The sequence below is a fragment of the Poecilia mexicana genome, unplaced genomic scaffold (genome assembly GCF_051168715.1).
Source record: "Poecilia mexicana isolate PSO_F unplaced genomic scaffold, ASM5116871v1 scaffold_16, whole genome shotgun sequence".
Taxonomy (NCBI): Eukaryota; Metazoa; Chordata; class Actinopteri; order Cyprinodontiformes; family Poeciliidae; genus Poecilia; species Poecilia mexicana.
The window spans coordinates 27,612,721-27,638,322 of NW_028263385.1; the positions used below are offsets into that span (position 1 = coordinate 27,612,721).

A 25,602-nucleotide genomic window follows, 5' to 3' on the forward strand; every position below is an offset into this window, starting at 1 on the left:
CTTAATAAAAGAATCATTTCAAAACTGCTTATTTGAATTCACTCAAATTGTCTTTATCTGACTATTAAAGATGTATTTGATGATCTGATGGGGGAAACTAATCCAAACACTAATGTATATTATATGTTTGACAAGGCTATAGTTGTTTTAAAAAGAAGTAAAGTTATTATTCCTCCTTAGTCATGCCTCAGAGGTCAGCCAAGTGTAGCTAACACATTTCACAGTTTACAATCAGGAAACACTCTGTGCTTTGGTGAGGTAAGCATCTCTGCCCATGCCAGTTGGGAAAGTACCTTTTTTTCTTTGCCGGTCTGGGCTGAAAAGCAGCTTGGAGAGCTGTAGTCGTGTCGGTAATTGGTTAATTTTTTATTTTTTATGCCGCCTTCTGGGTTAAGCCAACAGACAGTTTTTCATCAATCATAATGTCACAATCTGATGGAACTTTCCCATTGATCATTTAATTAGTATTTGGCTTACAGGAAACGTTTCCATTTCAGCCGTAAAAATACCAGCATATTACAAAAAAAAACACACAAAAGATATAATAGTCAGTTCAAATTTAATTGAGAGTAAAATTGTTCATTGGTCTGCCAAATCCTCCACTTCGGCTTTTAATCTTTACAGGGTTACAGTCCCTCCATTGTTGAAGGGGTGCGAGTTTAGAGCCCTCTAGTTGTTTGAAAAGGGTTGCGGGTTGGAGTCCCCCCCTCTCTGTTTTATTTTATTTTTTTTTGATGAAATTTAAAGTTTTTTATTGTTGATTCAATGTTGCATGACTTTTTGTGTTTAATGATGTAAAGCACTTTGAAATGCTTTGCTGCTGAAATGTGCTATACAAATAAAATTTGATTTGATTGATTGATTGATTGATAGATACAGCATTTGCAGTAATTCTGCTGCAGCTCTTGACCTCTTTCTTTATGGGCCTCTTGGTCCCAAAATTCTACTTGATTTTCTCTCTGTAGTTTTATCGCCATTTCCTCAGGTCCATCGATACAACGCAAATTTAAATTTAACTTATGATGGCAAAACTTTTAATTCTGTTTATCAAACAAAAAATAAATACTGTAAGGATGTTTTTTATATACATGAAATATGCGCTTTGCTCTCAATTTATTATTATTTTTTTACATCATTAAGAGTTTTCAACATTAGTGTTTGAAAATGTTTGCATAGTGTGTGTCCCATCTTGGATAAAAGTTTAAATCAGATGTATACTGCATCAGGTCATTTTCAGTCATCACTCTTTCTCAGTTTTTAGTCCTTACCTTTGTGCAGTTCAGATAGACTTCAGAAAAAAAAGTCAAACCACCTCTTAGAAAGAATGAGGAAAGGTTTTGGATCATAAATAAGTGCATGCAATAGTTTCTGTGGAACAGCTAGTTGTCTCTCAGGACTTCGATTAAAACCCAACGTCTTGGACGTCTTGCACGGGGATAAAAACTAACAGCGCATTAAACCCCGATTAAAAACATTAAAGTTTCCAAAGTTTGAAAACGTTAAAGGGGTATGAATATTTTCACAAGACACCGTGTACACATACATGCAGGCGCACATATTTTTGGCTTTCTGGTTTCTGCCCTGCAAATGCTTATAACTGAGATTTCACTGTATTCTGCCAAGCCCTGGTAGAGGCTTCTTTATTTCTGCCATTCTGAAGGGATGACAAGCTAAATGGGATGTAATTGGATAAATGGAGCCGCTTTGTGTGTGTGTGTGTGTGTGTGTGTGTGTGCGTGTGTGCGAGTGTGTGTGTGTGCGTGTGTAGCTCTTCTCGACTAGCGTCATGAAGACGGCAGGCTAGAACGTGGCCTCTTGGTAACCTGCTTCACTCTACAGCCCCGATTCTGGACGCATAATGGAGGAAGAGCAGGAGGGAGGCAGTGGTTGCTTTGGCTAATTATTAAAATGACTGCTATTACAGGATTATGTTTGTCCTTGAGTGGGTGTAGGGATTAATAGAGAGGCTTGAATACATCCAAGAACTTAAACAGACAGATCCCACAACGTTGAAGTTTTTTTTCTACAAACTTATAATTTAAGGTTTTAGGACTTATTTACTTTGTGGCTTTCGCTGGATGAGCCAGGCGACAGTTTATCTTAGCAGTAATTGTAAAGTCAGCAGCTGGTTAGCATCTATGTTAGCATTTATATTTTGAGGACAGAGGCACATAGTTATGCAGGAGTTTTTGTTTTTTTTTGGTTTGTTTTTCAATGGATATTATAACAACCTTCCTACATGGAAGATGGAAACCTACTTGATAAGAAGGAGAGCCTGCCTGCCCAGGTACTGAGGAGGTGGTCAATCTGATCAGGGCTGCACAGAATGCGGCATGTTTTGAGGCATAGAGTATCCAGGCACAGTTTTAAAACTGACCATTTTGAAACAATCGCACCACAAATTTTCATTGCTAATCTTCATTCCCTGGATTATAGGAGGGATCATTCACAGCTGCAATTACCCACATAGCAAGTAGACCTGAAAATGATAGTGAAGAATAAAAAAAATTAGCCTGACTCCACAACAACATTGCTAAACTTGGGTGAAGATACTTGCGTGCAGACAATGTTGGATCTGTGGTGTATTATTGAAGCCCAAAGTGGTCATGGAAGTGATGGGAGTGAACCAACTATCCATTAGCCAGTAAAGTGGTTGGTTACTATTGAATGCATGTCTGGCAAGGAGTTATGGGCAATGCTAGCCAAGGACTTACAGGCAATAGCCAAGGAGTTATGGGCAATGCATGCTGGTGGCTTCGAAAAACAAGCCCCTCTTGGGTAATAATGAAAACAAGCAGTGTCCTTTTGCCATCCGACGTTCCTTGGTGTTGCGGTCAGCGATCCTTTTCAAACATAATCTTGGTTTATCTAAGATGTCAATTTTTAACTATATGTTAACATTTGAAAACTAACTATATAACCAAAGTAGCAAAATCTTTCAGTACTTCCAAAGCTGTAATTCTAAACTCATATTTCATAGTTCCTCCGTCTGTGCAAAATAAATGACATCTTTCTAGATTTCTCCGTGTCCTTGTGCCCTGCTAGCATTGTCAGATAGAAATTATGAGTGAGACAGGCAGAACTCAGTCTAACATCTTTAGGACCAAGCTCAACGCAAACATTGGCTCATGAGTGTACCATGTCATCCTGGACAATGTGCTGTTTGTGTGTGGATCACTGATGGGACTTTACAGATAAAGTTCTTGGCTGTTATGGATCTCATGATTTCTTGTAACTCTTTGGGTTTCAGCCCAATGTGTAACATAAACTTCTTCACTACTGAAACTTTGTCGAGCAGGACAAATAAAGTAATAGATTAAATATTAATATTAACATATCATATCACTATCCCTAAAGCTGACATTTTGTCAATAGTTGCCTTAGTGAGCAAAGATAGCTTTGCCTCTCATGAGAGGTTTAATTTCCAAGAGAAAGGGGCTTGAAGAATAGAAAGGACAGCTCAGTCAAATAACAGAAGATAATCTAGGACAGAAGGACAACTCATGTCAGCAGCTCATCACAGGTCAATGAGACCAGACCACTTTAAAACCACTCAGGGGTTCTTCTCTTTCACCCATGAAGCAGGTTTGGTCCCCATTTCTAAATGAACTCATAGAATCCACCGCCTTTCATTGAGCTTTTCATTCTTTCCCAAGCTCTTGCATCGCTTGTGTTAAATTCTTCTTATAATCTCACAATGACATAAAACCAGTTTCCTTGAGAAACGGCATAATGACACCGCTACATAAATAAATTTTACTTACTTACCAGAAAAAGGCTTCCCCTGCTTTAGTTACCAATGAACTCGGCCAAACCCTCCCTATAACTATCTGTTAAGGAGTTGCCAGGAAATGAGTTGCCATCTTTAAATAAATGTCCAGCATAAGCTCTTTGAGCTGTTCTTGGATGTGCTGACTGTTGACCATGCCATGGAAAGTTTGCTTTATGTCTTCTCAAAGTCATGCCCATCTTCATGGCAGCCTTTAATTTGACATGTCTAGAAGTAGAGCTGCCTATGCCAGTACAGCATGACTAAGCTGCACAGCAGTTCACTGACCTTTTGGACAAAACGTGAGCCTTCGTACATCCCAGGTAAACTTTCTGGGAAGTACGAAATGATCCATGTCATATAAAACCAGTAAGCAACTTAAAACTGGGGCTGCATTCATACCAACCTTGTTTACTCCACTTTAACCAAACTGTGATTTGTTTGCCTTGAAGGTCCTGTTGTTTTGGAGAGGTCTGAATGTCTAATCGAACACTGACCCTAGCCAGTGTTTGATTACCGTCTATCAGTCACTAAACACTGGTGACCAGAGTTTTTAGGCAAACTCTGGTTCGCCTAAAAACCTAGGTCTCGATTCAGTTGAAGTGAACTCTGGTTTGGTTCAAATGCATATATATGAATGCCAAGAGGACTGGAGACCTGCTTCCTGCTCAAAAAGTAGGAAGCAGACTACCATGCATAGCATTCTGGATAAATACAATAAAAACAAACACTTGTATAGTACTAATTGGGCAAATGGCTTGTGGTCTTTTTCCAAAAACAAAAGAAAAATCCAACAACTGCAAAAATCTCACACCCTCACGAATGTGCGCTTAGTGTCTTCTTCAGAGGGTTTTGTGTCATTTCATTTTTAGCCGAGCGCCACCACATGCAAAGGAGGCGAACAACTTGCTCAAATGGTTTCAATTGTTTGACAATGCAGTGTGAAAGCGAACCACACCAGCTGAAAATGTAACAAGTGTTGCAATTTTGGTCCCCAGTTGAACCAAGTTTACCGGACTATTAGGTGATAAAATACTCTTGATTTTACTCTCCCTTTACAGTCATACTCTGAAATTAAATCCTGTGGAAACATCTTGTTTCAGAAGTCTTCCAACCAGTAAAAAGAGTCCATGTTGTTGTAGTTTAATTTCAGTATAAATGCAGCTGTTCAGTAAAGGCCTTAGAGGTCTGTTAGAGAACATGGGGAACAAACATCATGGAGAACAAGGAAGAAAGTAGACAGGTCAAGAAGAAAGTTGTAGAGGCATCTAAAGTAGACAAGACAGGCCTAAAGCAACGGGCCATGTACATTGATCATGCTTTGGACCTTTTGGACAGAGTTGGTTGAAAAACAAACAGAGCTCAACAGTCAAGCTGGAAATGCATGGTGTTGGTGTCATTATGCTGTGGGAGTACTTTAGTTGAGCAGGGAGAGAGAGGTGGGTTGTAGTTGAAGGGAAGATGGATGGAGCTAAATACATGGCAATGCTGGGAAGAATATATGTTGGAGGCTGTCAAAGACTTCAAAGTGGGAGATTCATGGCCTTAAACATACAGCCAGAACCCCAACGGGATGATTTAGATCAAAGCAGAACCATGAGTTTGAATTTCCCAGACCTAAATCCAATTGAGAGCAAGAGACGTTCTCCATCTCATCTGACTGAGCTGGAATATTTTGTCTGAAACACAACACTACACCCAGAAAATTAAAATTTGTGTGTGTAGCTTGACAGAATGTGAAAAAGGTTTAGAGGCATCTGTCAAGGAAGTACTGATGACGTTTCCTTGCACCTGACTCAAAAGTCTCTTTTCTGTTTCTTTTCATTTCCTTCTGAATGGTTTACTCTGATATATAGTTCCTAACTCCTCATACTTCACGTTGGTGTTCCTTCATTCTTGATAAAATTGCAATGTTCTGGTCAACAGGTCAAATTAATCCTCCCTCTGATTTGCTCTTCCCACTGGGTTAGGTTTGTCCCCAATCTGAACTTGTTTTCTACAGCTACAGATTTAAAGCAATGCATGCTCCTTTCAAAATTAACACAATATGAGGAATAGCACAGCTTTTCTAGTGCTGCATAGTTATAATAACCACTGTTCATAAATCATGACCATATCATTTGACTGAAAGATTTGCTTAACTCTGAGAAGTGTCTGCAGATTGGTGTGAATTTATGTCACTGGACGAACCGCTCTCACTTACTACAACACGTGGCTGTCATCACAGAGGTCCAAAAACTGTACGAATACAAGTCAGAGCTCATGCAGAGATGTGTTTCTGCTCACTTTTTTAAATAGCAGAAGGAGTACACAAAATCAGTCATGGAATCGCTGAGTAATTTTTGGGACTGCTGATCTGGTGTGAATTGCATTTGCAGAGCAATTTCCATGAAGTCTCACAGAAAAGGTGTGGAAGCTTAGCAGCAGGGCTCGCAGTAAAAATTAATGTTGCAAAATCTCAAGAAATTTCTGGTATCAATTACCACCTCCTTTATGTATCGATTTTTTTATTACTCATTTATTTTCCAGGCACTACTGAAGGACCCCTTCTACATCGGCCTGAGGCATAAGAGAGTCCGAGGCCAGGCCTACGATGACCTGATCGATGAATTTATGAAAGCTGTTTCGGACAGGTACGATGACCGCACTGACCCTTCCAGTCGTCATTTGCCCACTTCCTTTCTTCCGTCTGCTATCATCATTTCGGGCCGGTAATCGCACAGGGCCCTTAAAAGAAAAATGTTAAGCAGTTTACCATGCAAAGTGACCAGATGCTGCAGGATTCAGAGGTCTGGAGTTTACCTCAACATTAACTCAGTTTTACCTCCTTTCAAGCAATTTGATATTCTGGTTGGCAAAAGTTTTTATTCGTCACTGTTTTGTCGCTTCTCGGATGACGATGGGATAATTTTGTGAAAGACCAGACACTGTAAAACAGAGTTTTAGTTGTAGTTTAAAACAACAGACAAAATGAATACAATGCTGACATTTGATACCGGTATAATTATCTTATATAAGTTAGCACCCTGTTGGTGTGACTTTCATTACTTTCATTGAACTCTAGTTGGCTTGCCTTGAAAGTCAGATGCATTTGGGGAGATGTAGCCTAGCCGTTGCCTTCCTGGACAATTCCTCTTGATTATTATCCCCTTTCAGTTCTCCGTCTGCGCTTTCTCACATTGACTTAGAAGGGAGGAACAAGTTGCTCAAGGGGTTTGGTTTGTTTGACACAGTGCAGTGTGAAAGTGAACCGCACCAGCCAAAAATGGAACAATGTTGCAATTTTGGTCCCCAATCAAACTGAGTCTCCTGGACTTGTGGATTCCCTTTATAACATTTATACTTTCCTTAACTTGGAGGCTTCTGAAAAACTGTTGGCATGTTAAAAACAAAGGTTGAAGCTTAAATAGTTAAAATAGAGAAACTGTGCTATACTGGATTAGGCCTTCCTGACACCTGCTGAAATTCTTGCTCTCTATTTAAATGGACGACAGACATTATGGTAAGTTTCTTTCAAAAAGCTTTTTCCACCTCTGCACCTCCTCTGACTTCAGTTTAAACACCGCACCATTACTGAAAATAGCTACCGTGGAGTCCTCCTCATTCAGTAACAACTCTCTCACCAAAGAGTGTTTTGAGGATGTCAGAGCTGGAGTACAGTAGGGTAAGAGCACCTTTATTTTGTTGTTTTTCTCTGCTTATCCTGGTAGCAGGATCCAGGAAAAGTACTTAAAACCCCTTTGAGTCAAAGAACATATTTAATGTTGTTTTATAATGCCATGTTAATACGTCAAACATTTTTATATTGCTCATTGTTTCTTCTTTAACTAGACTGCACAAGCCTCTGTTAAAGTTTACTGCTTGGACGTGTTACTTATTTGGTTGAGTCTCATCTGAGCTGTACCTTCCTTTGAGGAGCTGGAATTGTTTGAGACAGATTGAGTCTGGTTGGTCTGATTATTACCCTGCGTGTTTCCTGCAGTCATGTTTCTGATTAGAACCTTTGTACACTCTTCCCCCGCGTTCCATCATGTCTGTGCCCATGTGCCACGAAGCCATACATGAACACACATTGGCCTGGATAAGCCTCATCCTCAACCCACAGAGACTGTAGTCCAGGGAGAGAAGTCTGGGTCTGGGTCCGCTCCAACTGGCAACAGGAAACCATGACTTTAATAACCGGGTAGCTTCCCAAATGCAGGGAACAGAGTTGACTCTTTTTTTTTTTTCCTTCTTCTTCTTTTCTTCTTCTCCCCACCGGAGCCAGATTGGTGGAAAATGAATAATTATGTGCTCAGACGTTCAATGAATGATTACAGCTCCAAAGTAATATTCACGTTCATTTTTTTAGAAATCTAAACATGGGCTAAAATACTCCACACGGAGTCATCATCGATGACAGGAGTTTGGGATAAAATGAGTTTTAGTCTTTTAGTCAAAACTATCCTGTGCTCAGGGGGATCGATTAGTGATGCAGTCTCGTGTTTGGTTTGAGGCCGTCCAGCTTAGCTCCTGAGTTTTCACAATGGTCCCAGTAACATGACTACACACACTCACAGCACAGAAAGAAAGGAGAGACTCTGGAGTTTTGAGAATTTCCTCTTGCTCTGGTTTGATACATTTAAACACCAGGCACAAATACACAAATAGTTTAAATCAAAGATGCACCGATCCAATTTTAACATCTGTATTGGTCCCGATGTAAAAAAAAAAAAAAAATTCTAGATCTGGTATTGTTGACAATGTGTCCAATCCATAATAGCAGATCTATTTAGTGTAATTCTATGCTTTGCGCTCTGAGCGACGTCACGCTTCATTATAGTTTACATCAAGTTTAGAATCCCCAATTGCACTTTCTGAACCATTTTGAAGGTTTGTTGCAGTTTTTTTTACATGTTTGACCAAGATAGTCAATCTATTGTTCTATCTACAGTTTGTTTATTTTTTTTATTTTTATTTTTTTATTGTCTGTTTTACTCCTAATTGCACTGAGTCTCATATTAAAATTGTGTTGTTTTTACACGTTTGACCAAATTTGTGAAGCTGTTGGTGTATTTAAATGTGCTGTACTGGTGGAGAGTTATCAAATAAATATGTTATCAAATACATTTATGTCTGTTTTAAAATATATATATATTTATATTCATTTCAGCTGTTTTTCTGTATCGGATCGGTGTCGGCCAATACTAAACTTCAGATATTGGTATCGGAGGTGAAACTGCAGTAGGTTTACTATTGAGACCCTAGCATAAAATTATAATAATCTACACTTAACTTCTTATTTCACAGACAGTGCAAGAAATATTTTGCTTTCAGACTAAATATTTTTAGCCAGAAGTGACTTGAGTTCAGCATTTTTCAGATGGCTTAAAAACAATGTTTGTGAATGAGTCTGAACTGTGCTGAGCGTTTCAGCAGACCACTGAATACTGCAAGACTGTGACAAACGTAGAAGAGGATTTGAACGTTTCTTATGTTAGGATTTTCTGGATCAAAGTAATGAGAAACTTTTAAGTTGATTTAGTCCTTCATTGCATGTTATTATGGAGCTATTCAAATATTTAAGAAAAAAAACATTTTTGACTGCCAGAATTATCAACAACTGAATCTTTCTCCATCCAAAACGTCCAGCAGGATAACCCAATAATATATATTTCTTCTGATTTCAGTCATTCATTTACTTAACACAAAAATAGAACAGAACAAGTCTGAAACTGATGCGTTGCACCAAGAGCAAATTTGCAATTCCAGTCCTTGGTTGGGCATTTCTATACTTTCATTTTCACACTGCTCTGTGAGAAACTAACCAAATCCTTTGAAAAACCTGTTCACCTCCTCGCCTGTGGTGGCGCTGCATCAAGAACCACTGAAGGAAAACCTCTGAAGAAGACACTTATTACAACTTTCTTCTTCACTAAATGTAAACAAAAAACAAAAATGGAGTGGCGTCAGATTTTAGAAGTTGTAGGATTTCTTTTCCTTTTGGTAAAATTAGCTCCAGACACACACTACTTTGTTTTGGTTATATTTACCCAGAATACCCTGCATCATGGTCCGGTTCATGCTTTTGAGCGGCCTCCAGTCCACTTGTCATTCGTGCATTCAAACCGCACCAAACTTCACTTTAAATGAACCGAAACCCAAGTTTTTATGTGGACCAGAGTTCAGAGTTTGGTCTGCATCAGAATTTGATTGCTCATTCACACATTCCCCAAACGAACCAAACCGCCCAGGCAAACAAGCTGGAGTTTGATTATAGCCAACCAAACAGGGCTGGTGTGAATATACCATTAGTTTGTCCAGAAACTTGAAGTCTTTCAAAACTGAACTACCCAGTTAATATCTGTCTTTTTTTTTTTTTTTTTTTTTGAATGGTTGGGGATTCGAGACATTTCCTAAACAAGGTTGGTTGGCATACAAACACTACAGGAATGCTATCAGCTATTTTAAAACTCTTGGCACTGAAAAAAAAGTGAGGATCAGGCAGACAGGCCGATGGAGGGAGCAGCAGAAAGGGAGAGAAAGAAAGAATGCAGAATGTGTCTTGTTTTTTTCTTTTCTTTTTTTTTTAATGACGGCTCAGGGATTTGAGAAATAATGTGTGCTGAGAGATGCTGGCTCTCTGGAGAACGGGGAGTGGGCTGGGGATTTATTAAGGCCTCCTCCACAAAACCCCTTAGGGACAAAGGTAACACACATCCTATGAATGCGTGCGTGTGTGTGTCTGTACACAAATGCTTGAATCTACACACAGATTCAACAGCTGTGTTTGGACAGAGCGCCCTTGTCTGTGACCTTTGTTTTGGTCGTCTAAGGCTGTCCGGCCCTCATGAAGGCGCTCCAGCCAAATGAATCGGTTCGTACCTCCTCATCAGTTTCCAGTCTCGACACTGAAAGGAGAAGAAACGCTCATCGCGCTACTTCCCTGTAGTGGCACATTTCAGCTGTAATAACACCAGATTGAGTTTCTTGAAAGAGTCACTTGTTACATCTATAGGAACCTAAATGAGAGCTATAGACTAAACAAACACACGGAAATGAGGAATGTTTGCTTTGTCATATCTTTCCATCTGCAATTATCTCTAGTAGGTCTTGATGAGATTCTTAAAGACAGCTAAAAGATCCCCTAAGACAACCTCAGCAGTCTTAATAAAGTTTTTGCAAACCCTGGATTGAATTTATTTTTTCTTTGCTTCTGTTTAACATATTCTTGTGGTGACTCATAAATCACAGGAAGGTAAAAGTTAAAGGCCAAAAAACAGTCTTGTGTTGTTTTGGTAGAATGGCTCAGATTGCTTTGACAGACTACTGGTTTCCCCCGCTGCCCCATATTGGTTTCAATACTTATGAGTTTCTATTGCTCAAATTTCTTCAAACAGACATATGACTTAAATGTTGTGATGTATGAAAAAAATGCATGAAAGGTTTCATATTTAAAAGCTGTCTAGTTCTCTGGAGTGCAGCTCACCATGAAGAGCGTCACAAAGCACTTTGATTGACCTGGATTGGTGCGTTTCTTCATGTTAGCACTGGGAGGAGATGAAGGAGTTTAATCTTATCGCAGATTATCTGTCTCGTACTACACTGTCACGGCATAGAGACAGTTTTAAGTAATATCTAAAAAAGTTCTTTATATATCTATATATAAAACTTGCATACCCCAGCTTTAAAAGGAGACAGACACCTGTCTGGTATGCAAATTAAGTTTGCATTTTTTAAAATTCATCATTTATGAAGTGGGAATGACAATCTGAATAAGATGGTAGTCAAAAACAGATTTGAATCGCCCATTGTTGCACATCGACTGTTTGTTTTTTGTTTTTTTGTTGTTTTTTTCTGCATCGGTAGCTGTTTCTATTACAAATGTGCACAAAACTTTCAGTATTCCACTAATGTTGAAAAATCACAATTTCACAGTTACAGTGGTTCCATTAAGTAAGAAATGCCATTGAAATCGAAAGTGGATAAGCTTGTTCACGTGGTAAGTCGTTAAAAAACATGTCAAGCCATCATCCTCCTACCACTTCCTGTCATCATCTTCTTCATGGTCTGCACCAGTGGCAACATCCGGTTTTTGATAATGTGATTTGTGTGATGCGAAAAAAGTGTTTCCATTGCAGTTTTGCGAAATAAATCAATTTCGATACAGCCAAGAAAAGCCATCACACATTTTTTTTCTTTTTTAATTGACGCACTCCCATTATACAAATGTATTTTCAAAATGCTAAGTTACCCAATTTATATGGTCAATGATCACAAATCCACCTGTTTTTTGGTGGATTTAGAGTAGCTGGGTACAACCTCTGCTGCTCAGGGATTAGTTTGCTTTTTAGAGCATGGTCAGGAATAATACCAAGCTATTTAAATCTCCTGGGTGTGCCTTGGCCTGCGTAGGTTTCTGCCCATAATTCTTCCGTAAGAACATAAAAGCAAATCATTTTGCGTCTTTGTCATTTCTTAAATTTAGTTGGCATGGGAACACGTTGGGACTTTCTGACGTCCCCAGGGTGTCCAGTGAAAGTTACAAAGACACCGAACGCTGAACAGAAGCTTCGTTTTTGGCAAACTCTGCCCCACACACATACACGTTGTTAAATAAAATAAAACACCGAACAAGAACCCTATCTTTATTGGTGCGTACATCAGAACGAAGCGCCTCAGCAGAGTGGTGTTCCTTTGTTTAACACCACAATCACAGATATTCACTCTGCAATTTGTGGTCACCGAAAGCTCATAAGTATGCATGCGTTTATTTTATGTTCAATCTGAGAGGCAATTAGGGTTTGCACTAAAAGATCTATTTTCGAGCTTAAGTTAAAAGAAAGCAGCTCGGTCCTTCCCAGCGAGCAGCAGCAGGCGAACGCAGCTCTCCTCCGGATCATCTTAAGCCAGCCTGTGAACTCGCGTGAACTCGCGTGAACTCGCGCTCGCAACAGCGGCCGCGCTGTTTTGCTTGGCGATAGGGCAGCGCCCGCATCCACCCCGCGCCTTGTCGCCCGTCTCCGAGTCCTCGAGGCGAAACACAATGAAATGTTTATAGCTCCCATTTTTGGCCTCATAATTCCTCGTCTTTGTTGCCGTCTCTCAGCAGCGCTGCGTGTCTGATAGAAAACACATTTCTCTCGTGTCGGCGCTGCTCCGGTGTTGGCAGGAAGCTCGCGCCGCTGTCTGCGTCTGCGCCGGGGCGTCCAGTGTCCTGCTGTGAGTCACAGGACAGAAGTCTCTCATCAGGACATAAAGTTTTATTGCATCTGAAATTTATCTCTTTTTTTTTTTTGTTTGTTTTGCTTCACTTCCGCCCAGCTCTTTGCAAACCTAAGCGGTTCTGCAGTGACCATAACAAGTGGGAAACCGCTTTACTGAGCTGGTCAATAACAATGCTTTCCTCACAAAGGACTAGGGTAGCAAAGGAGACCGGAATACCTGGAAACAAAAAGGAAAGGATGGCTCTGAAAACAAGCACCTCTCACTGTTATCCAGTGCCTCGGTCCTGGAAACTGATGTTTATCCAGCCTGTCCCCAATTTCCTCCATCGCTCCGTCACTGGAACAGAAGCTGTGTTGTCTTAAATTTCCAGTTCAGACGAACCTTCTCCTGTTTTCTTTCCACAGCCTCGTTTTGAATGTGCCGAGTTCAGAGCAGAATTTCTCCCTAAACTTCTGCGCAAAACAGAAACCTTTCCCCCACACTCTGACCCGGCCACTACTGTGTTTGACCATGGAGGCAACGTGTTCAAGGAGATGTGCAGTGTTAGTTTCCTGCCAATACAATGAGGCTCGTTTACCTTTTTAAGGAAAAATCGCAGTCTGTTGATACTGTTGACCTGTTTGTCATTATGAGGCAGAAAACCTTTTTTGCACAGACATTAAAACTCTCACTATTAACACAGTATTTCCCTTAAAAGTGATATTGTATATTGTCATCCTCCTAAAATAACAGCCCAAGTCATTTTTTGTTAAGTTTTTTTTTTTTTTTTTTTTTGTTGAAATACTTTCACAGACCTAGGTCATTATTTTAGGAGGATGACGATGTTTAATATTACAGAAAAGGCTAAAGGATGTAGAGAATCACATGAGACGAAGAAGAGAATCATTTTGTTTCTCGTTTTAACGGAGGAGAAACTTCTTTGTCATAGGACCAGATGCTGCTTGTGAACTGCAAACCTCCAGTAAACTTCTCAGCATCTGCTGGAAGCCTTGGAAACCTGGGAAGCCTTCCCCTCTGTCACTACTGAATCTAACTCACAGAGTTGTAGTGCTGGGCTTATGCTTTGTTAAAAGATGGGGTATTTTTTGGGAAGCTTACAGGTGTTGTCTGGGTAGCACAGGTGGTCTAAGCAGCAACTTGTAAAAGCGAACACTGCTGGTTTACTGCTTTGGCTCTTTCCCTTGAAATTAGATGTTTGTTACCCGGCTTTTTATTTCGTGTTTGAGCTCCCTCATTAAAACTCCTTCTGAGGTGTTCTAAAATCACATGGGGGCGCGCAGGTGGAAAAAGTTCTATTGCATTTCTCTCCAAAAAGCCTAATTTTCAATTAACAGCAAAACGTTAACACTTCCTCTTGATTGCTCGTGTTGCTGTGCCACGTTGAGCGGCAGCTCCTCCCTCTGACAGAGTTATGCCTTGTCTGTTTTCTCCCACTGCATACTTTACAGCGTGGCAGTTTAGCCACGAATAAAATGCATGTCTTCTGCTCGCAGGTACGGCATGGACTGTCTGATTCAGTTTGAGGACTTTGCAAACATCAACGCTTTCAGACTCCTGAGCAAGTACCGCAACAAATACTGCACATTCAACGATGACATCCAAGGTAACCGGGGAAACCGTTCACCTTACACCGACAGAGTATGAAGAGTTTTGGTTTAAAATGATGAATAAAGAGAAAAAGTGAGGTTAAAGCGGCAGAAAAGATAGATGAGAAGGACGAGGAAAAGAAAAGAAAGATGTTTTTTTTCAGCACAGAGAATACATTTGAAACCAGATTTTTACATGTATAGTTTTTTCCTACTATATCACATTGAATCAAACTCATCTATTCTTGTTTTACATCAGTCGGGACAACCAAAATTATTTCTATTCAATTATCGCCAGAATATTGATGGACAGAATTTTAGAAAGTGCTTCAATACTTCCTTCAAACTTAAGTCCACATATACAAAGTTTACTTTGACTAGGCCTGTCACAATAACAAATTTTGCTGGACGATAAATTGTCATGAGAAGTTATCGAGATAAACGATAATATTGCAGTTTTGAGACCATTTTTAAGTTATACAACTCTTTTGGCATAATGATCTTCTGAACCTTCATCCAACTGTGAAATACAGTGGCACCATCAGGTTGTGAGGGTGTTTTACTGTAGGTGGACGTGGTGCACTCCACCAAATAGATGGCATCACAATGAAAGAACATTACATGAAAAAACTGAACGAAAAGCTCAAGACAGGAAGTTCAGTTTTGGGCATAAACTGGTCTCCCAACCCTGACGGACAAAACTCTTCAGGAGTTAAGTGAAAGTTTAGTTTATAAATCCGTAAAAAGACACAAATCTGGAAACTTTCTCCCTTGAGTTCCTACAAGTCACTAGACAACATTTCCACACATAAATCAATTATCACAATCTCTACACCGTAACGCCACTGATGGACCAAGAGCCGTGGTGGACCATGGCAAAAAGAACTTCAGTTTGTTCTGAACGGAAAGGCTGAGACGCCGCAGAACAATAAAGTCAACAATGAGCCAATAAAATGTCAGAGTGTGGAACATTTTGTTGTTCTTCATGTCATTAATAAGCCTAATGAGGAGCCGAGTCTTCAGTGTTGAACGACAGTCGTTTCTTTGAAGGGTTTTAGCTCAGGACAAAAAGACAGACCTTTCTTTTACATGTACAGTATTCACCCTAAAACTAACGGCAGTTCTAATCTGTTGTTTTTTTATTTCTTTCAAATCCATTCAAAATTCAGTCTTTGAACGTATAAACAGTAACATTAATGTTATAAACTCTGAGTTCAGTGTTAGAAAAGTCTAATTGACTCCGGTCTCTTTCTTCAGGAACAGCAGCTGTAGCAGTAGCCGGACTCCTCGCCGCCCTCCGCATCACCAAAAGCAAAATGAGCAACCACACCATTGTGTTCCAAGGAGCCGGGGAGGTTCGTGCATCAGCCGTAAAAAAAATAAAATAAAATAAATCATGGTCTAGTCTTTAATGTGACCAATGAGGTGCAGTGTCAGGCGTTTTGAAACCAGAACTTTCAGTTTTTTTGTTTTTGTTTTTTTTCTTTTTTCCTCTTGTCCTTTTCTCTCCCCTTCCTTCTCTGCTGTTTCCAGGCAGCGATGGGAATTGCCGAGCTCATCTCCATGGCGATGGAGAAGGAGGGACTCGGCAAAGAAGAAAGCTTGAAAAAAATCTGGATGGTTGACTCAAAGGGACTCATCGTCAAGGTGTCTTAGTGGGACTGAAAACACACACGCACCCAAACACACACCAACTAAACCGAACAGAATGCAGGTATTTGCAACGATTTGCCTTAGCTAATTGTTTTTGAGGCCAGAGACCCCATGTATTTCCAATCCAAAGTCTTCACATATTAATATTCAGTTAGAAGCCTTGTGGTCCACTGGAGAGTTTTGTTACCTTCACATTTTAGCTTAAGAAAATCCACTTGGGTTGCAAGGTGCAATTTATTTTCTCACAGCAGTGACCGATGCAAACCTCGTGCTGTGAGAAAACGTTAATGGGGCAGTTTTGTGTGTTTTTATAGCACAATCAATAAACTGTTAAAATATATTAAATATTATTTCAAATAAATGTTACTTTGTAATTCAATGCCTTTAAATTGGGACTCTGTCTCTTTAAAAGCGCCTGCTCTTTCTGAATCTTTACCTTCAGGAAGTTATCACAACATGGCTCCTCTATTACCCCTTTACCAGCGTTTCACTGAGAAGTAGCTCCTATAATGAGCTCAACAGTTTCACCAGGTGTTTGCTAATTGCTGCTGGCTAGTCTGAAGGAGCTGAGTGGGGGAAACATGGGGAAGGGCTGCTCTGTGAGGCAAAAGCTACCAAGCTTGGAAGCTGCAGCTCTAAGGAGGAGCTTTGTCTCGAAGGCAGGACTAGGTTCACACAGGCGTTTTTCACAGCTGATTGGTTGCCACGGGAGATCAAAGAGTGTCTCAAATATGCATGAAAGAATCAACGCAACACTGCAGGTATGTTTTTAATGGGAGAATAACACTATAACATGATGTAAAGCTAAAAAAAGAGGATTGTTACATAATACTGCCCCTTTAAGAAATGTAACTTTGGAGTTTTAAAGAGCAAAATTTTGAATCCTGGTTTTCACTTTGAGCTTTACCTTGGAATGGATGAATGATTAAAAGTATTTGGTAGAGTTAAGAAAACCTTGTGGCACTATGGGTTAGGGAACTATAAAAGTTACTTTACCTGCCCTGGAAGATTTTGTCTGTTCAAATATTCAGGAAAGCTATTCAGGTTATTTTGTGCATTTCAAACCAACATAGTAGGCTTGTGACCAATTTTAGAAAAGATGCAGGTTAATCATATTTTTCCAATGATTGTTTCATTTGTTTTTTTTTTTTTTATATGTTTATTTCTTTCTTTAATATTTTTAAACTTGATCCCCTCACTCTGCATCCTTAGGGCCGGGACAACCTGACCCATGAGAAGGAGCGATTCGCCCATGAGCATCCTCAGATGAAAAACCTGGAGGATGTGGTCAGGGATCTGAAACCCACAGCTATCATTGGTGAGCAACACTTTTGTTCATGTTGTCAGACATCAGCAGATCATTTCCAGACCGAGGATCCCACTGACCTTCAGTGCTCTCACATCACAGGTGTGGCTGCTGTTGCCGGAGCTTTCTCTGAGCGGATCATCAGGGACATGGCTTCCTTCAATGAACGACCAATCATCTTCGCCCTTAGCAATCCAACAAGCAAAGCCGAGTGTACTGCTGAGGAATGCTACACATTCACAGAGGTACGCAGTGCTGCATTGTGGTTAACGCTGTAATTGTTATTTTTTTGTTTGACACAAAGAGTCAACATACTGCTGTGTGAATGGATGGCTATGTAAAACATTGTGTAACTATTATTTTAAAAACAAAGACAAAATTATTATGAAGTTTAGCACAGGTAAAGCACAGGTATGACTTTTCTTTTAATTATGGTTTTATTTCCATGATAATCTTGAGTATGATATATAGTGCTTTATGCATGTCTGTGCTGAGGTTAACTTGCATTATATTGAACTCTGTCTCGCTGCAGGGGCGTGGCATCTTCGCCAGCGGCAGTCCGTTTGACGCCGTCACCCTGCCTGATGGGAGGACGTTCCATCCCGGTCAGGGCAACAACGCCTACATCTTCCCCGGCGTGGGCCTGGGCGTCACCGCGTGTGCCTTGCGACACATCACAGAGGATGTCTTCCTGACTGCTGCAGAGGTGATGCACAAACGGTTGTAAAAATTGAATTGAATGATGAAAGCTTACACTGAGGATTTAGAGACGGGCTGGGCTATTACGCCGCATTATGTAACAACGTAATAAATCAGACTTCAAAATGTAATGAAAGATTGTTAAAAACAACTTGATGTGATAATAGACGCAAAATGTTGTAAAATTCTTTGAATGCATTTTTTTTCCTTCTTTCTGCCCGTTATGTAATAACATTACATTTTGCAGCAGTTAGTACAAAATGAGGAGGAAGTTCATGTTTTTAGAAGTGATGATGGAATGGAGGAATAAACGATCATAAACTGTGTTCATCCTGTTAATTACACTTCTAATAACGATCATGTTGTAGATTTAAATTGAAACTTTGGTCAATAAACACAGAATTTTTGGTCTTTTAGGTGGCTTTTCAGACTCATCTTCAGAACCCTCTACCTTAAAATACATCCAAGGATTTTATTATATTTTGTGTGTGTTATTGCATAAGGTGGCTTTAATGATGTTTCGCTACATTTAAACTCCTTATTTCATTACATTGCTACATAATGCACTGCGGCATTACATAATAAGATAAATCATCTCATTTACATTATTCTAGCTTGAAATCCTGCAATTACACTAGATGTAATTTATTTTGCATTCACCAAAAAAAATTTATAAATAAAAAACAGGTATCTTATCTGGTCACTACGAGACCAGATAAGATCTCGTAAAAAAAAACCAACCGTTTTGATTGTTTTGGCTTGAATGACATGTGAGTTTAAGAGTCTGAGTGTCGGCAACTAAAAGTTTGGTATTTATTGATCAAAGTTTAAAATGCATAATCTAAATTGTGATTATTCTTAGAAGCATATTGATCAAGACGAACACAAACTATGGCTCATATCATCTGATGGGCCATATTATTAAACCGTCAATGTTTTTAAAATGGCAAAGGCTGCATTTTTAATAATCGGTTCAAAATATAATAACATTATTACATACTGCAGGAGAAAGTATTACAAAATGTGTTCAAGGATATTTTTTTGCTTACAATTTTTGTCAGTTGTCGCATAATTTGGTTTTATTACATTCTAAAGTCGATACTTTAGACTACGTTACAATGCTGAAAGAATAAAGCCATTCCACAAACAGTTTATTATCGAGCATCGGCGGGTAATGTACATTCTCATTCTCGGAAAATGAAAATCAATCCCTAATTAAAGCGACGGTTCTCCGTGGGAGTCCCTGACCATGAGAGCGACAGACTACCAGTCATTCTGTGTCTTTAAATGGCACCTCTCCAGTTGTCTCCTAATTACAAGCTCTTCTCTTGTAATTACAAGATCTGAATCTCGTAATTATGAGATAAGATGCCTATTTCTTTTTTTTTCTAACCATAAATGTTTATAAAGGTTCTGAAAAATCTTAAAACAAAAGCAATTCCTCCTAGCAGCCCGATTAGCTTCTTTACGCTGACTTAAGCGGTTTGTTGCAGGCCCTTGCTGACCAGGTGACTGAGAAGGATCTCGCCGAGGGAAGACTCTATCCTCCTCTCTGCTCCATCAGGGAGGTTTCTCTTAAACTGGCTGCTAAGGTGAGACGAAGTTAAATCCAGCCTGCCACGTCAACATGCGAACATAGCAAGAAGTATAATTCCACCCTGCCCCAAAAATTTTCCGTTTACAGATCATGGATTACGCTTACTGCCACAAAATGGCCGCTCTTCGCCCCGAGCCGTCCGACAAAGAAGCGCACGTTCGCTCGATCTGCTACAGCACCGACTACGACGACTTCGCCGTTGACTCGTACCAGTGGCCAGAGGACTGCGTAGCTGTGCAGTCGTGTAAACTTTGATGATCTGTACACAGAAACCAAAAAAAAAAAAGCCCTTAAAAGGGATCATTACTACTGAGGTGCAATGTTATCCAAGGATCGGGAGTTGGGATGTAAAAGATGTATGCATAACTTTCCTTTTGATTATATTAATGTACTTTAAATTCACCAAAGACAACTCGAGCATTATTGGTTTGCATTATGAAATATTGCACCAGTTGCTGTCGCCACTTTGTTTTACATAGAGGGGGATGTTATTTTATGGTTTAACTTTTTAATTGTACTGTAATAGTTATTTTATGACTGTGTCGGCTAAAATCCAAAGACACTTTGCCAAATAAAATAAAAATTTTTTTTTGATTAAACGTGTTCTGGTCAGTTTAATGCTCCCAGAGTTATAAAGGTTAAAAGTTCTATAACGTTCATGATTTCTTCTGGCTGAAGAAATCATAAGAAAATCCCGTATTTTCCCTGTTCGTCTCAAACGTGTGGATGATGTTTTGGCTCCCTCCAGTGGTCAGTTGATGTCATTGTGACAAATGGATTGTCAAAACTGAGGCACTCCACATGTGACTTCATGTAACTGTGTTTAGTAATTTTACCAAAACTAATATTCTCTTCTCAGCTTTAATAATAAAGTAAATTAAACCATAGAAAAGCACAAAAATATGAGCAGAATGAAAGACAAACAAATGCAGCAGGTGAACTGAACCGTTTTGTGATCCTGCCGTATATGGTGTGGTGTGGGTTAAACTGTGGAGAGAGGGGGGAGTGACATTATTTAATCCATCAATAACTAGTCAAACAGTCTGTGGGCTACCAGAGGCCTCGGCTGGCCCACTGCCCAGGCTCGTCTGAAACCAGTGCTCCCAGTAAGCAAACAGACCAGCCAGCATCCAGTGCTTGGCGTCCCACCTCAGGCGATGCTCTCAGAGCCGTTTGGTCCTCCCAATTTCTTTCGTTCGCTCAGCCACTAAATCCCCCATTTTGGCCTCAGGCAACCCCAGTTCTGTCCTCATGATCAATATGTCTCAATGTCAGCAGGGGCCAGTTTAAGTGTGCAGGCTGCAGACGGTTTTGATCCTTTGCCAGTGTTTATCAGAAATACTGTCACCAGATTTAAGTGTATTTGCACAGCTTAGAAACTCACATTTTTTGCTCATATTTTCAGAGATATGTAACTTTTCGCTGTTGTTGCTGTTGGCCTAAGTAGGTAGTTGGTTTATTACTACATTAAATATTAGGCATTAAAAATGTTTAAGTTGAGGAATGAATGAATCAACCTCATAACAGTTAACGATTGTTTTTAAACAAGTTTCTGTGCTAGGTTGTATCCGGCTGCAGCTAGTTTAGCACCAGCACTAATGCTGGCTAGCAAGCTTAATCTAGCTAAGCTAGTCATTCTCAGTGAATGGCATCCTGGCTGTGGTTGCCAGGGAAATTGTCATAATGCCAGCTTATTGAAATAGATATAATACATTTTTGCAACAATTTTAATATTTAACCATATGTGAGTTTTAGATTTTGTTTTGTTTTGTTGTTAACATGGCAGAACCAACAAAATGAGCAAAACTGTCCTAAAAAAAAGTTTACAGTCTTTAAGCTACTGCACTGACAATTTCTGCTCATATTGATTGATTAAAATCTACTTATATGCTATGTAGGTAGTTTTGTACGTGTACCTCTAGAAAAAAAAAGTTATTCTTGGTGTTTTGCACCCAGTGAATCAGGGGCAGATTTAGCAGAACATCCCTAAAAGAAAATATAACGGTACATATGAAATATTCCAAGTCTCCTGCTAAATATTTCAGCTTTTATACTTAATACCACTCAAAAAGATGAAGTCTGATGTTTACAACTCGTTCCACCTTTTATCACAACAATTATAGCAGATCACACTCCCTCTCCTTCTAACATTCTCATCCTGCTTTATTCATTTGTCACAGTTGCAGTCATTCAAATACGGTGATGAGTTTTCTCATTTATTTCTGTCTACTTTTCTTTAGGAGAAGCAGGGTATTGATGCTGGTTTGGCACTGCCTGCATGTTTTTGAGCTAACTTTAAGCTTTCTGCCTGACACATTTTGGCCCCGCCCTGCAGGCCCTGCAGGCCTTTGACACCTCGGAGGTCACAGACAGACTCTGTGACTGGCATCTGTAACCTTACACCCCTCTGACCTTGTTTGCAGTTTCATTAAATGGCACCTTACTTGGACGTTTTGATTAGTGCTAATCAGTAAAGCTCCCCCCACCAAACCCTGAGGGGATATTTGCTAGTGTGGCTGTGTCTAGCCGTCCTCCCTGTCCTCTCCCGTGTGACATTTCCCTCTTCCCTCTCTATCTCCGCCAAACTATGAAACCAGAATAGCTTTCTTTCCTTCTCTGTTCTTATTATTCAGGTTAGCTTAGCTCTTTTAATCTTACTGATGCTATGAAAGTCGTTAAACACTAACAACTCAGTTACTTCTCTCAAGTGAATGTGCGCTCTACGGTTTTGCAGATGGCCAGCAGAGGGCGCACTAACACGGTATTTGAGACGCTCTGAGCTTCCCTCGCTGTTTGATGCGTCTGAGGTTAGAACCACATAGATGCAGTAACATGTATTAAATACAGAACATGCTGTATTCAAATCAAGTTTATTAAAGACTGCTTTTTCTCTTAAGATTAATGTTTCTTTTTACCAGTGAGTTTTATAGAGCAAACAAACCCTGTAGATGATACTGATAACCTGAACTAATGAGACTTATTGGATTATGTAGATTGTAAATGATCACCTAAATGTTACACATAGGAGTATATCAACATTTTAATAATTGCTGCCCTTTACTCCTGTGATGGTTTTTATGTAATCATGAACTGATGTTACAGATGTGCATGTTTTGCTGTCTTTACTAATTTAATATCCAGCATTAACGGTTACTCTTACAGGAAGCTGTGTTATGTATGCTTCCTGGTTTCCTTGGTACAGTCTTGGTGAAGTCTGAAGCCTCATCTAAACGCCACAGCCTAAATACTGTTGATGACCAGCTCCATCCTCCAGTCATTCAATCGTAATGGAGCAACTGAGAAACGTTGTCGTACCAAAGTGAAGTAAAATCTCAACTGTTTCTGACACACTATCCATGTCATGGAGAGCCAGTAAGGTGCTGGCTTCAACAATTAATCAGATTAATCGTCACGAATCAATTATTGAAAAAATCGACGACTCGTTTAGTAATAGATTAATCGACAAGTGGAATGTATACAGACTCAAAAGATGCCTTTTCGCTAAAAGAAAAAAATAGATATAATTAAACCAAAAGTGTACTAAATTAACATACGTTTTGCATTTGAGATAAAAAAACAAACATGTTTCACCCAAAAATCCAAAAGTTTCATAGTTTTAGTATCACTTCACTAAAGGAATGCTTTGCATTTCTGGCAATAAAACATTTATTTTCTTATGTAAAAAGATAATTTATTTGTTTGCATCTTTTGATGTATTTCTAATATTGTGTCAGGTGAACTGTCAGGTTTTTTTATGATTAATCAGTTAATCATAACAATAATCGATTACTAAGAAAATTGTTTCTTGCAGCCCTAGTTTCTAATAATGTGTGTGCCACATAAATCAACATTTTTACACGATTTAAATATATTTCAGAGCTACACTCTAGTGTTGATTTTGGCTGTAATTTTTTGTATGCAATCCTTTCGGTCAGTGTAGTAACTTTATGCTCTAATTATTGTAAGAGCAACTTTATAGTATGGATGCTGATCTGAAAGTATGAACTGTGAAAAAAAATATATGTATATATTTATATAACAAGAAACTTAACAAAAAGCGGGAAAAAAGAAAAGATTTTTCTGTTTGAAAAAAACCTCGAGGTTAATCATATAAAACTGTCGACACAAACACCCAGAACCACAAGCCTTGACAAGCAAAGAGAGAGAGAGAGAGAGAGAGAGAGAGAGAGAGAAAAGAAACTATTTGGATGAAGGTAAATGTTTTGTTCCAGCCACCTACCATCGGCGGTGGGAATCGTGCGGCTCCTCTGTTGTCCGCCAGGACAGCGGAGGCTCAGGCTGCCTCAAGGATTTTCTGTGCACCTGTGCGCCGCTCTCTTTGCTTTCCTCTCAGGCACAAAGAGCACATTTGTGAGAGCTGATGGTGGCTGGCTGAAAGTTGAAACGTATTGATCGCTAAGTGTTACCAGTAAACATGAAAGGAATGCAGCAAGCGTGCAACTTTTCCCGGCCTCCTTTTCAAATCAACGTACTCACGACCAGAATGGATATCGGCACAAAAACCCAATTAAAAGATGAGCCAGTGTTCCACCTCGCCTCGGTTTCTCATGAAAAACTCCATTCACTAACTTTGCTGCTCTCTGCCACATACAGAGAAAAACTTCTTTTTTTTAAATAAACAAAACATAAAGAGGAAAGAAGAGTCATGGCAGGATTGTTCGCTAAAGTATCGACTTCGTTAAACTTTTTCATTTTTCTTCACGTTGATCTGCAGACATTGTGTTTCTACTGGATTTCTACATGCCAACAAAAACTTGTGCATAACTCGTATATTTGCTAAAGGACATTAGTGAAGAGAATGTCACTGAAATCCCTATAATGCAGCATGGTGGTGGCAGTGTCATACTGTGGGGATGTATTTTTCGGGTAAACTAGTCAATGTTGATTGGTGGAACAAAATTCAGGACATTCCTGCGATAAAATCTCTTAACGCTGCAGTACGTAAGTGTTACAAAATAAATATTGATTTTACACATTTATTAAAACTGTCACCATGTCTTGACAATCAAGTATGAAACATGTAAAAAACAAAAAATCAAGCTCCTCCCAGTTCTACCTTTGCCCTCTGCAAAAATCCACCACTACCAGTCAGAAACAACCAATCTGAACCAGGAGGCGGGGCTTAGTGCTGTCAATCAATGCTGCTCAATGTGCTACAGGAAAGCTGTTTGTCTGTTGTGATCGGTGGCTTTGCTAACTAGCCTTAGCATTTATGGCAGGCTCTGTTGTGTGGGAACCAGCTGTAACGTAGAAAGTGGCAGGCTGTGAGCAGCGCACACACAAAGGTGATTGACAGTGCAAAGAACCCTCCTCCTGGCTCTGATATTGGTTGTTCCTGACCAAGCTGTGTATTTCCGTAGTTAGTACTGGGAGACGGCAGAGGAGCTCAATTTCTTTTCTCTTTTTTTTCCACAGATTGTCTGTCTTATGCTGTGTCTCATGAATGTACTTCTAAGAAATGTGTAAGCCTGGGCAAAGGTTCAACTTCCCAGTTCGTTTTCAGACCAGCTGAGAGACACAGTCCCTCCGATGCGCCCTGGGTTTTCTTCTGGGTCTCCAAATTCCATGGACTACAATGGCTCAGTCAAAGTACAGTCCTAAATGTAATTGACAAAAAGTAACAAAAGATGAAAATAGATCTTCACTTATGCTCTCCTTCCAATTTAACTCAGCTTTAAGAAAGATCACATAAAATCAAGAAAATTATGGATATCCCTGACCGTCCTGTTCATCAGACTGTCTTGGAAAATAGTGACTTCAGTCA

At 39.6% G+C, this 25,602-nt stretch overlaps 1 protein-coding gene across 1 annotated transcript in view; it reads left to right on the forward strand.

Annotated features, from left to right (window-relative positions):
- The window catches only part of me1 (malic enzyme 1, NADP(+)-dependent, cytosolic), an 85,667-nt gene extending 65,251 nt beyond the window's left edge, over positions 1-20,416 (forward strand). The window contains exons 6-14 of the mRNA XM_014967447.2: positions 6,299-6,402; positions 14,470-14,579; positions 15,820-15,917; positions 16,096-16,209; positions 17,428-17,533; positions 17,624-17,766; positions 18,054-18,227; positions 19,714-19,812; positions 19,905-20,416. Of these exons, the coding sequence (XP_014822933.1) occupies positions 6,299-6,402; positions 14,470-14,579; positions 15,820-15,917; positions 16,096-16,209; positions 17,428-17,533; positions 17,624-17,766; positions 18,054-18,227; positions 19,714-19,812; positions 19,905-20,072 (1,116 nt within the window). The 3' untranslated portion in view covers positions 20,073-20,416. The remainder of the gene's footprint in view (positions 1-6,298; positions 6,403-14,469; positions 14,580-15,819; positions 15,918-16,095; positions 16,210-17,427; positions 17,534-17,623; positions 17,767-18,053; positions 18,228-19,713; positions 19,813-19,904) is intronic.
- The last annotated feature ends 5,186 nt before the right edge of the window (positions 20,417-25,602 follow it).